General features: G+C 39.9%; 2 protein-coding genes across 21 annotated transcripts in view; one reads left to right on the top strand and one right to left on the bottom strand.

Annotated features, from left to right (window-relative positions):
- The window catches only part of Ninj2 (ninjurin 2), a 106,413-nt gene extending 100,404 nt beyond the window's left edge, over positions 1-6,009 (bottom strand). Inside the window, exon 1 of the mRNA XM_015500792.2 lies at positions 5,735-6,009. Within this exon, the coding sequence (XP_015356278.2) occupies positions 5,735-5,905 (171 nt within the window). The 5' untranslated portion in view covers positions 5,906-6,009. The remainder of the gene's footprint in view (positions 1-5,734) is intronic.
- The window catches only part of Erc1 (ELKS/RAB6-interacting/CAST family member 1), a 1,605,700-nt gene that overhangs the window by 715,892 nt on the left and 876,972 nt on the right, over positions 1-12,836 (top strand). The window lies entirely within an intron of this gene.

Genomic DNA, 12,836 nt, shown 5'->3' with positions numbered 1-12,836 from the left:
AAAAAAAAAAAAAAAAAAAACCCTTACCACACCATATAATCCAGCAACTACACTCTTTGATTTTCCCCCATATGAGCTGAAAACTTATGTCTACACAAAAATCTGCACATAGATTTTGTAGCAGCTTTATATATAATGTCACAATTTGAAAGAAACCAAGATATCCTACAGTAAACTGGTAAATCCAACAGTGGAATATTATTCAGTGCTAAAAAGAAACAAGCTATTGAGTCATGAAAAATATTGAGGAATCTTAGATTACTGAGTGAAAGAAGCCAATATAAAAAGCCTGCATATTGTATGATTCTAACTATATGACATTCTGTAAGAGGTGCACAACTATGGAGATAGTATTAAGATCAGTGGTTCCCGGGGCATGGGAGAAGAATGAGGCATGAAAATGTAGAGCACAGAGAATTTTTAGGGCAGTGCTAACAATGGAAACATGCCATTATGCATCTGTTCTAACACAGAGAAAGTACAACACCAAGAGTGAGCTATAATGTAAACTATAGCTTTAAAGATGTGTTAACATAGATCCATCAATTATAAAACAATGCACTATTTTGGTGAAGGAAGTTGATTATGATGGAATCTAGGCATATACAGGTGCAGAAGATTTGGGAAGTTCTCTGTGCCCTTTCCATTTTGCTATGAACCTAAAATTGCTAGAAATATATATATATATATATATATATTCAAAAAGATGCAGCCGGGAGCAGTGGTGCATGCCTGTAATCTCAATGGCTCAAGAGGCTGAACCTGGAGGATGGTGAGGTCAAAGTCAGATTCACCAACTTAGTAAGGCCCTAAGTAACTTAGGGAGACCTTGAATCAAAATATAGAAAGGGCTTGGGACATGACTAAGCACCCATGTTCAATCTCCAGTACCAATAAATAAATAAATAAGAGAAAATTGGTGGTGCAGCTCAGTGGTAGAATGCATGCTGAACATATGCAAGACCCTGGGTTCTATCCTCAGCACCATGAAGAATATATATATATATATATATATATATATATATATATATATATATACACACACACATATATATATATTTGGTATATGTGTGCATCAATAAAAATAAATAAAACACTTTCAAAAAAGATACATTTACAATGTATACGTATCTATAAAAATACTTTCAGAGTACTTAACTCTATAGCCCTTCTATTCATAAGTAATTTCTACATCCATACCCATTTCATTCTGTGTGTTGCTACACTTAACCCTTTCCACATTGAATCTGCATATTGAATGTTGACAATCTTAGTTCCTCTTATAGGAGACCATTTTTACACATCCTTCTATACCCCCCATGGGTAGAAAAGGGGGCTGTATGTGAAGCTGTATGAGGGAATCTGGAAGCAGAAGAGGAGCTCCCCTTTGAGAAGGAACCAGACTGCAGGCTTGAACCCCATTCTTGAAGGACTAGAAAGGGATTTTACTCAACCTTCCTCACATCTGAACTCTGGGAGGTGGAGAAAGATGGAAAACTAATCAAGTCCAGAGCATGGAAAATGAGTAGCCTGAGCAAACAGGCAGGGCTTCCACCAAGGGCAGGGAAAAGGGCAGAGGCTTGAAGACCACACTTGTAGAAGGACAGCGGGAGTTCCAGGTATTTAGTAGATAGAGACAGCCACATGTCACTCTTACTTGTATCGCTACTAACATCCTAGTCTCACAGGTCTTGACCTGAGCAAACAACCTAGAACATGATAATTGATACTCAAGTGAATGTTTTTAGGATTGGAGTTTCCCAGATTTACATTGTGCCATGTTCATGATTTCAAGGTCCTAGTGAAAAGAAAGCAGCAGTATGCAGTCATGTATCCCTGTGACTTGTATCAGCCAAACTAGCCACACTTTTGAACAGTTATGACAGATGTAACTATTGAAAGCATGCAGTATATGGCCCATGTCACTCTTGAGGACTGCATAAAAGTGTTAAGTCACATAATGTCTCTCACTTTAGCCTCTTTCTAAGCAATAAAAATATTGAAATCACAGGTTTGATGCATTAGTTACACTTTTTCCAACACACATTAAAACAACAAAGGTATCCATTATAATACAAAGTTGTCAGTCATCGGTAACACCTTTACTAATTGTACCACATTTTGGGGAAGAACTGGTTTAACCAAATAGTTTTTTTTTTTTAATATTATAGCTAATCGTGTATAGATTGTGTATATTTTTTTCCACTTAATTATAAGCTTCCTAACATCAGAGACCATGTTTAATTCAATGCTTAGTACTGTATTGAAGCTCAATAAATATTTGTTCTTTCTTTGGTTTGTTTGGGTGATGGGGTTGAGATTATTAGGAGTTAATCTATGTACTTAAGTTACACCTACAAGATCAGTATCACAAATAGGAGGGCAATATTTATTTATTTATTTATTTATTTATTTTAAAGAGAGAGAGAGAATCTTTTTTTAAAATATTTATTTAATTTTTTTTAGTTTTCGGCGAACACAACATCTTTGTTTGTATGTGGTGCTGAGGATCAAACCCGGGCCGTACGCATGCCAGACAAGCACGCTATCACTTGAGCCACATCCCCAGCCCCAGAGGGCAATATTTATATGGCAAAAGAAATTGCCCTGGTTTCAATGCTATACCTGCATTATTTGAACTTGGATTTAAAGGTGTTTTTATAATAACAGGATTTTTAAAAAGTGAATACTTTTAAAAAATACTCACATACTTTCTCCTTGTTCTTCCTAGGATGAATAAAATACAAGTTTAAGACTTCATCTTGGGCTACAAGATAGAGTAAAAGTATGTGCCTAGCAAGCAAGGAGTGAAATGTATAGTCATTGATCAGTAAATATTAGTTGAATGAATGTATGAAGTGACTTAGCCACAGTCAATTTACAACCCCTGGAAAACCATCAAAGAAAAATGGAGGAAGAACTAATAGCTATTCAATATGTAATATTCCAGAGCCTTTATGTCTTTCCTCTGGATTTCGTGAGGATAGACAACTCTACCTGTCTTTAACCAAAGTTTGCCTTTTTGGAAGACCATAGTTTCCAAAGGATACGAGCTCTAATTTTATCAGAGAGCTGAACAGGAAGTGTAGTGAATAATGGACACCTTCTGACCAACCAAACTAATAAATGACCAAAGGAAGGTATAAATAAAGACTAAAATAAGCCAGGCATGTTGGTACACTCCTGTATCCCAGGGACTCAGGAGGCTGAGACAGGAGGATGGCACATTCAAGGCTAGCCTGAGCAATATAGTGAGTCCCTGTCTTAAAAAAATAAATAAATAAAAGGAAGCTGTAGATGTGGCTCAGTGGGTAAGTACCCCAATCCCAGCACAAAAAAAAAGGCTAGTATATTATTATTATTATTTTGTGGTACCAGGGATTGAACCCAGAGCCTCACACATGCTGGGTAAACACTCTGTCACTGAGCTACTTCCCCAGCCCTAAGCTAGTATATTGAGAGAATGATTCTAACGAAGAAGAGAAAGCTATACTAACTTTTCAGTCACTTGCTAGAGGTAGAACATTGATCAAATCTGGTCTTCATTCCACCTGTCTCTTTCCTTCTAAATCAAATTTAAGTCCATAGGTTGTAAACTCAGGATTGTTTTACCCATTGGCACATAAGAAACATGTTCTTCATACACTGGAAGTGAGTGTTCCCTTAGCTACTTAGGAATGTAGGCAAGAACTAAGTGCAATAAAAAGAAAGTACACCTCAGAGGACCTTGCTTGGAGTCCTAACTCTGTCAAGGACTTGATTGAGTGTTCTTATGCCTATTACTGATGTCTTCTAACTCATGGGTTTCCTTAACTCGTTCATTTAACAAATGTTTTCTAAGCACTTACTGAGTACCAAGTAGTGCTCAGTGCCCTAGGGATCTAATAATGAATAAAATCAAGCAGACCCACTTAAATGGAGTGTATCTTCTAGTGAAGAGTGACAGGTAATAAATGATTAAATAACCTCAAATGGTGAGCAGTGCTATGGAAAAGATAAAACAAATGATAAAAACAAATGGGGAGAGGGGGCCAGGAAAGGTCTCCCTAAGGCAGTAACATTTGAGCTGAATGTCCTAAAAGAAGCCAGCCAAGGAGCAAGGAATAAGCCAGGGAAAGAATATTCCAGGAAGAGGTATCAGTAAGTCCTTCAGGAAGACCACGTTTGGGGCTGGCTGATAATCCAGGAAAATAATACTACGTATGCAGTTATATCAGGTGAATGATTTTGAGGGGCTTTTTTTTTGTTGTTGTTTGTTTGTTTGTTTTTGGTATTGGGGATTGAACTCAGGGGCACTCAACCACTGAGCCAAATCCCCAGCCCTTTTTTGAATTTTATTTAGAGACAGTATCTCACTGAGTTGCTTAGCACCTCACTTTTGCTGAAGCTGGCTTTGAACTTGCAATCCTTCTGCCTCAGCCTTCCTAGCCACTGGGATTACAAGCATGAGCCACTGTGCCCAGCCTCAGCTGAATGATTTTGACAAAAGACACCAAATAATCCTACAAATTTCTGGTGTTGTGTCGGGGGGTCAACCAAGGGCAAAAGCTCTGCTATGAAGTTTTCATACACTCTAACACCCCCACCTCCAACACACCCTCTCTGATTAAACAAAAGCAGCTCTTCTTTAATCGAAAGTATTTCCTACATTGCTGCTTTAAGATTTAGTTGGAGAAGACCAGGTTAAAAACATTATTGATCTCAAAAGTCATTTTCTGAGCAGGGTGTAGTAGTGCATGTCTGTAATCCCAGTGGCTCAGGAGGCTGAGGCAGGAAGATCTCAAGTTCACAGCCAGCCTCAGAAACTCAGTGAGGCCCTGAGCAACTCAGCAAGACCCTGTCTCTAAATAAAATACAAAAAAGGGAGGGGGGGTGCTGGGGATATGGCTCAGTGGTTGAGTGTCCCTGAGTTCAATCCCCATCAGCCCTCCCCCAACCCCCTGCACAAATCATTTTCTGCTCTTCCTCAAGCTCTATGAAGTTTTCATATAACCTCTGTGATGGCTATAGGAAGGTTGATTCTACTTTTTTTGATTGACAGAGAGTCAGGGAATACAGATTCCAGCAACCTGACTCTGCTCTCAACCAGAGCCTTCCATTCCCTTTCCCTGTCATGGTGGGTTGGACTCTAAGGTACCCTCTAAGCATATGCCTGGTAGGAAAGGATGTTGACTCTGCCTCTTTCTAATAGCTTATGCTGGCTTCTTAGCTTGCTCTGTCTGAATGAGAAGCTTTCTGTCCTGCACAGGAGAGAGCTTTGTGCACGTAGCTGAGGAAGGACTAGTTTCTTTCCAACCTGTAAAATGCAAAGTTGGCCAGCTGCCTCCCTTCCAACCCCAAAACTCATATCTTCCCTTGTCTCCAGAGAGCTGTCTGGCAGCTCTCAAATCGTCTGACTGTCCTGGGGTTTTGGGAAAAGCACTGCACAGAATGTGAAGTCATTTTCTGGTAACACAGATCTAATTAGCTCTTTGACTGACAGGAGGAAGCAGAGGCCAAGAGGGATTTAAACAATTCAGTCTCACATATCTCAAGACAAGTGAAGAACCAGACGGGAAAATGGAGAGAAAAGGGGAATAAAGAGAAAAAAAGCCTAGGGAGACTATAGAGAAGGGGGAGGAGAAGAAAAAGCATGGGGAAGGGGAGAATATCAAATGACCAAAATATCAGTCCTTTGTTCTTCTAGCTTCGTCTCTGTTCCCAATTTCCCTTTTCTCTCCCAGACAGAACTTACTTGAAGGTCGATGATTTCTCTTTCTGATTCCATCTTGCTGCCCTCCAGAACCTTCACACACCGGGTGCCAGTAACAGACTGCGTGGGCTCCTCCAGGCTCTGCTGTCTGTCTCTGCTGCTTTCCTTGGGTGGGAGAGAGTACACAGCTGGCAGGACAGACCTGCTATTCATCCGGCTGATGCGGGATGGCCATCCTGGCCTCAGCCCCTGGGGGAGGTGTACACTTGTCCACCCGTGCAAGCATGTGTTTCTGCGTGTGTATGCATATGTGTACGCTCCAGAGGCTGGCGTGGGGCACATTAATGGGTGGCTTTTTGAGTTGGTGGTGACAACATCATTTTCACCAGCATTTCCAATGCCCCTCCAGTCCCAGCAGAGCCATCTGAGGTCACCCAGCCTGCTTTGAGTAGGTAGTTTTACTACTAGGAAAGAAATCCTGCATATTTATCAAGGAATTTGAAAGTCAGCCTGAAGATGTTTTTTGAGTTCACATTGGTTGAGCTGAGCAGGGTCCCTAGTCCAAGGGTGGGGTAGACTTCAACATAGCCTCGAGACTGAAGTTTAGGAATTTTTCTGGTTCTTTGCTTTGAACAAAACCAAAAAGTTTTTTCTTTTTTTTAATGGTAGTTTACTTTAATAGGCTCAAAGCATAAGCCTTACTCTACAAAGTGATTAAACAACAAATTTTTGTTGACATATTGTTTGATACCTTTAACTTCTCCCTTTATGAAAGAAAGAGAGAAAGAGATGGAGCAGGGAAAAGTTGTACCTTCAAATCCTTTTCATGCAACTGGTTGCATTTTCTCTACTTTTTAAAGAAAGCTACCAGGACTAAGTCTTTTTTTGGAAAGTATTTCTTTCTCCTGTTTACCTAGAGCCCAAAACTCTCCTGACTTGTTCCTAAAGCTCATTTTAGAACTAAGCTGGTGTGGGTGTGGGTATGTCTGTGAATGTGCATGAAGGAGGGGTTTGTCAGGGAGACGTCTCATTCAGAGTTTAAAGAGATGATGGTGGTAGGGAAGAAGCAGAGTCACAAATTTACCCTCACTATACTTCAAAGCACGGAGTTGGAGGGCAATTTCTTTATTTCTGTTAAATGTCTTTTTAAGTTCTCACCTTACTATTCAGTGGTGTGAGAAAGTGTTGGACAATGGGATGAGAATTCAGCTTTAGTATAATCTAATAAGTAGAGTTGAATTTAATAATTTAAATGGTGAATAGCCCAGCATAGATAAAATAGTCTTTTGGATTTCTACCTCTTTTTCCCAAAGAGGGCGTCTAGGCTGAGGGAGATGGGTGGATGAGGGATGGTTCTTGGAATTATCCCATGGCCTCTCTGTTTAGTTTCTGCTGTTTTCTGCTATGGAGCTGCTTAGAAGGGGCAGGGCTTCCCCATGGCTATATTTGCTAGTCTCTGAGGAGAGTCTGGTCCTACTCCATACCCTCCTGCTGACACTGGCAATGGATGTTTATGGCCAGGAGAACTCGCTCTCTTTCTCCATTTAAGGACCAGTGGTCTCCCTAGTTGAATGCCCTAGCTTCACTTTTGTGGTGACGTAGACCACCCTGTAACCTGGCCATGACTTGAAAATATTCCAGACATACCAGCTCAGTGGTACAGCTCTCTAAGGTGGCCTCTGGAAACTCTTCTACCAGATACTCAGCTAATGCTCCTTATTCCTCCCTGGGCTCATGGAGCTGAGGGGTGGTAAGGAAGAACTAGATAAAGGCAAGCCTAGTACCAAAGCTGGCAAACAGTCTTCTTATAAGGCTATGCAAGGTGGGTGCAGCTCAGTTTTTGAGGTGACTTCCTTCCAGATTCCCAAATGGGAGATGTAGAGCCCATTCCTTTCTTAGCATTCCTTTGAAAATCTACCACCAGTATCTATCACCCCACTCCTCATAACAATAACTATGTTAGTCAGATTTTGACCACTGTGACACAAAACCTGAGAAAATCAACTTAAAAGGAGAAAAGGTTTATTTTGCTCATGGTTTCAGAGATTTCAGTCCATGGTCACGTGTCCTGTTGTTTGGGTACTATGGCAGCATAGTACATCATGGCAGGAACGCTTGGTAGAAGGATTCATGGCAGTGTCATGGCAATCATGGAACAGAAAGGGGCTGGGTTCCTAGTATCCCCTTCAAGGGCACACTTCCTCCCACTAGGTCTTACCTAGTGGTCCACCACCTCCCCATAGCACTGCAGACTGTGACCAAGCCTTTAACCCCTGGGCCTTTGGGGAACACTTCAGATCCAAATCACAGTGAGAAGCACTGCAGCTCATACTCACCTTATTTAATTTTCACAACGATTCTGGGATATAGATACCTTTATTACCACTTTATAGAGGAGAAGAGAGAAACACTAGAGGTTAAGTAGTTGACCAAACTTAAACTGAAATTTAAACCCTGGCATTCTGGATTCAGTCTTTTATTACCCACAATTTTGGCTTAGAGAGGAGAGATTGAACCACATCTCAGAATGCTTGCTCTCCCTTCCTCTGCTATATTTCTTCCCATATTCCCCACAATCTGGGATCAGAAAAGAGGAGCTTTGTCTTCTTTCTTCTCCTGTTTGACTGGAATATATCTTATGTGGAATTATATGACAATAATTCAAAGAGGAAAATAGAGAAATTTAAAAAATTCTCTTTCTCAACAAAACCTGGCCATCAAAAATATGTCTTAGGTAGCCATAGTGGTACATGCCTATAATCCCAGCAACTAGGGAAGCTGAGGCAGCAGGATAACAAGTTTAAGGTCAACCTGGACAACCTCATGTCAAAAAATTAATTTAAAAAATAATCAAAATAAATAAATATATATTTTTTTAAATTGGGGATATAGCTCAATGGTAGAGCACTTCTGGGTTCAACTCCAATACTGGAAAAAAATGTGTGTCTGTGTGTATGTGTGAGAGAGAGTGTGTTTGTGTGTGTGTGTGTGTGTGTGTGTGTGTGTGTGGTCTTGCTGGAAAATTTTAATTTGGGTGTCAGAGCAAAATACTACCTGTTTTCTTTGTGTCCTTGTTGTGGTAACTCCCACTAATCTGTAGATAATATGGATGCATCTGGCTTAACAGAGGGGAAACCAGAAAAAGAAAATGCAATAGAGAAAAGCACCTGAATATATTTTCAAAGAAATTCCCTATTAATAAGCACATTGACCTCAAAAGGAAACAGCTGTGATTGGTTATAATAATGTGTTTGTTGCCAAGATCTTTCTGGATTTGAATCTTTCCTATCTCATAATCACCACTTGGAAGTAAACAGAAAGTAGGATTTGGAAAGCGGTTTATCTACCCTATCACACTGTGACTCTGGACCAGGGTCAGCAAATGTTTTCTGTATGGGGCCAAAGAGCAAATATTTTTTAGCCTTTGTGGGTTATGTTTTTAACTGCAATTACTTAACTCTGCTATTTCAGTGTAAAAGCAGTCGCAGATAATATATAAATGAATGAGTATGGCAGTGTTCCAATAAACCTTTACTTACAAAAACCTAGTAGTCATATTTATAAAAACAACACCTGATTTGGCCACACAGGTTGTAGTCTGCTGACCGTCATCCCAGAATTTAAGAGAAAGAGTCTTTCAAATCTAATTCTCACTTGAAAGGTAACTGTGGAACCCCGACTGAATGGATATTGTGTTAAGCTCTGCAGGGACATCCAGGCATCCAATCCAGTCCTGGTGAAACACAGGCCTGTACATGAGGCTGAAGTGGAGAGTGCTTCTGACATTTGGCTCAGGTACTGAAATTGATACCTACATGGAGGCTATTCAATCTAGAGGGGAAAGGTTTCTGTTTCTCTTTACTGCTAGGGTGATTTTTTCAGTGTGAAGCCCAAGGGAGATTTTTAGGGAAACTTGTCTCTTAAAAAAGTATATGTTCAAGAACACACACTTACAGGCAACTTACAGAGAAACTTAGAAAGTAGCTGTGGGATAGGGGGTGGGGCTCAAATTAAACCCTATATTTGTCTATGCAGGAGTAACAGAGTTGTAGAATGTTGAAGAAGCTGAAATAAGAGCACTTTGCCTGGTACAGGGCTATGCCCCTGTCATCCCAGCTACTTGGGAGGCTGATGTGGCAGGATCACAGGAGTTTTTATTTTCATTTTGCTTAAAAAAAAAAAAAGTAAAAGTAAAAGAAGAATCTAAATTTTTAATTATAATTTATTTTTAAAAATTATTTTTTAATTAACATAAAAATTGTAAAAGCCAGGTATGGTGGCACTCCCTGCAATCCCAGCAACTTTAGAGACTGAGGCAGGAGGATTACAAGTTCAATGCCAGCCCCAGCAATTTATCGAGGTCCTGTCTGTGTCTGTCTGTCTGTCTGTCTGTCTCCCTCCCTCCCTCCCTCCCTCTCTCTCTCTCTTTGGTAGTGGTGATTGGGGTGCTTTACCACTGAGTCACATTCCCTGCCCCTCCACTTTTTTTTTTTTAAACTTGAGATAGGGTTTCGCTAAGTTGCTTAGGGTCTCGCTAAATTGCTGAGGCTGGCTTTGAACTTACCATCCTTCTGCCTCAGCCTCCTGAGTTGCTGGAATTATAGGATGTGCCACCCTCCTGGAGATACCCTGTCTCAAAATAGGAAATTAAAAGGCCTAGAGATATAAAATTTAAAAATAAAAATTGTATTTATTTATGGGGTACCATGCAATTTTCCAATATGTGTATGCATTGTGTAATGTTTTAATCAAGGTTAAACATATCTAGTACTAGAAACATTTATCATTTTTTTATGGTGAAAATATTTAAAATCCCAGCTTCATTGAAATATTATCATTATTTCTAATCACCCTAAAGTGTAAGATCTCTTACTTTTGAGTAGTGTGAAAAGCCCTAGGGTGAAATCAGTTGACCTGGGTTCCTTTGTCTGCTGAGTCACTATGTGTTCTTAGGCAAGTTATTTAACTCCTCTGGATTTTATATTCCCCTTTGTGAAAAGTGAAGCTGTCAAGAGGCAATTCCTAAGATTCTTAAATCCTTTTTCTAATATGTGTTTATTTTAAATCCTGTTTCTAAGTGTGTGTTTAGATTCAACACTTCCTAGGTAGCAGTGAAGTTCTCAGATCCAGGTCTGAGCCAGGTGCAGTGATGCACACCTGCAATTCCAGCTATTCAGAAGGTTGAGGCAGGAAGATCACAAGTTCAAGGCTAGCCTGGGTAACTTAGTGAGACCCTGCTAAATTGAGCTACTGAAGTGCTTGCTTAGCATGCATGGGTTCTTAGGTTCAATCTTCATGACTGAAAAAAAAATAATAAAAGAAAAAAAATCAGATCCAAGTCTAAATTTTAGTGTATCAAAGTTAAGGTCAGGCGTGGTGGTGTATACCTATAATCCTAGCCACTTGGGAGGCTGAGGCAAGAGGTCTGCAAGTTCAAAGCCAGCCTCAGCAACTTAGCAAGGTCCTAGGCAGCCTAGCAAGACCCTTTCTCAAAATAAAAATAATCTTAAAAGGGCTGGGGTTATGGCTCAGTGGTTGAATGCCCCTGAACATATGAATAGAGCAAGAAGAATCCAGTACCTTCAGTTTGATATTGCCAACAAAACCCTCTCTAATGGAATATTAATGTAATTAGAAAATATTTTAGGGGAAATTACCCATTAATTCTGCTAATGAGACACACATCAAACAAGATACAGAAGTGAGAATAAAAGCAAACTTCAGAACAAACTTACAAACCCACTTATGATCATTTACAAATTAACTCAGCCATTTCCAAATTCACTGTTTGGGAATGCTGGGGCCAGGACGGAGGGCAAAAGGAAGCTTTTGAGGGCCTGAGAATGAAGCTAGCAGTGCAGGGACTGATGGGGTACCAGGTTAGCCAAGGGGATGATTAACAATTAGGTGACTCTAGCACTATCCAATAGAACTTTCTGTAATGATAAAAATTTTAGAGCACATTTCCATCTTCACTGTTCAATACAGTACCCATTAGTCACATGGAGGTATTGAGCAAATGAAAAGTTGTTGGTGTGACTGAGGATCTGAATTTTAAATTTTATTTAAATCTTTACAAATTCACATTTAAATAGTTAGCTACATTTAAATAGCTAGTAACTACCATATTGACCAGGGCAGCTGTAGGCCAAAATTGATCTATTCAAAACATTGTTTAGCAGTGGCCAAATCATATTTACCACTTCTTTTCTTGCTGCTCTTAACTTGATAGATGTTCATCAGGCCAAAGCCTGATTTGACATAAATAGGAACTCAGGGTACACAGCTCTCGTGGGAATGCCCCATGAAACCTGGGTTTGCTCTTGGTTGTGGTAAGCAAAATTTCCCTTTGTTCTTTCGAATTCAGAGTAGGGGGATTTGAACTGTGACTCACTCTCCAGTGACTGATTAGAAGCAGAGCCTCCCTCTGTTGATGTGGAACACTTTTCACCTCTCATCCCTGAGATGAAGTTCAAAGTCGCTTGGCACTCTTTTGGTGGCATGTGATAGGGTAATGACTGATCTCAGCAGTAGGACAGAGCAAGATCTCAGTGGTTTTCAAACTTTTTAAACCATTGAAACCCTTTTCTTAAATGTAATCTTAGGTGGAAGTTAATATAAAGTAGATTAAAATGAAGCTGCTCAAATCTGTCCTGCTTGCTCACTGTCCATTTCTCAAGCCAACCCTTAAGGTACCTCTTGGTACTTGAATTCTGGACATTCTTCAGACTTGAATTCTAGACAAGTGGCATGGTTTATGTCTCCAGGTTCCTTCAATTGTGTTAGGGTCAAAGATCACAAGTAATCCAAAATTATATGGAGTTTTTCAAGTCTTGAAATGAGGTATGTAAGAGATGCATATCTCAATACATGTATAGATCATCTCACATGTATATATATACACACACACATATGTGTATATATATATATATGAATAATGAATAATGAATGAGAAAGTTTAAAAAGCAAATTATGTTCACTTATTTCAGCAACAGATGGGATGCTTGCCCACAGGGTCTTTCTTACTGACAAAATTTTCCTCAGACAAAGGAATCTGAATATCCCTTTTGCACTATTTCCCAAAGAGCACAGGGGACTCACAGTTGGGGTGGGGGTCGGGGGTGGGGGATGAACATGCAGAAAG

Source organism: Marmota marmota, unplaced genomic scaffold (assembly GCF_001458135.2).
Source record: "Marmota marmota marmota unplaced genomic scaffold, marMar, whole genome shotgun sequence".
In the NCBI taxonomy this organism is placed as follows: Eukaryota; Metazoa; Chordata; class Mammalia; order Rodentia; family Sciuridae; genus Marmota; species Marmota marmota.
This window is presented reverse-complemented; position numbering and strand designations above follow the sequence as displayed.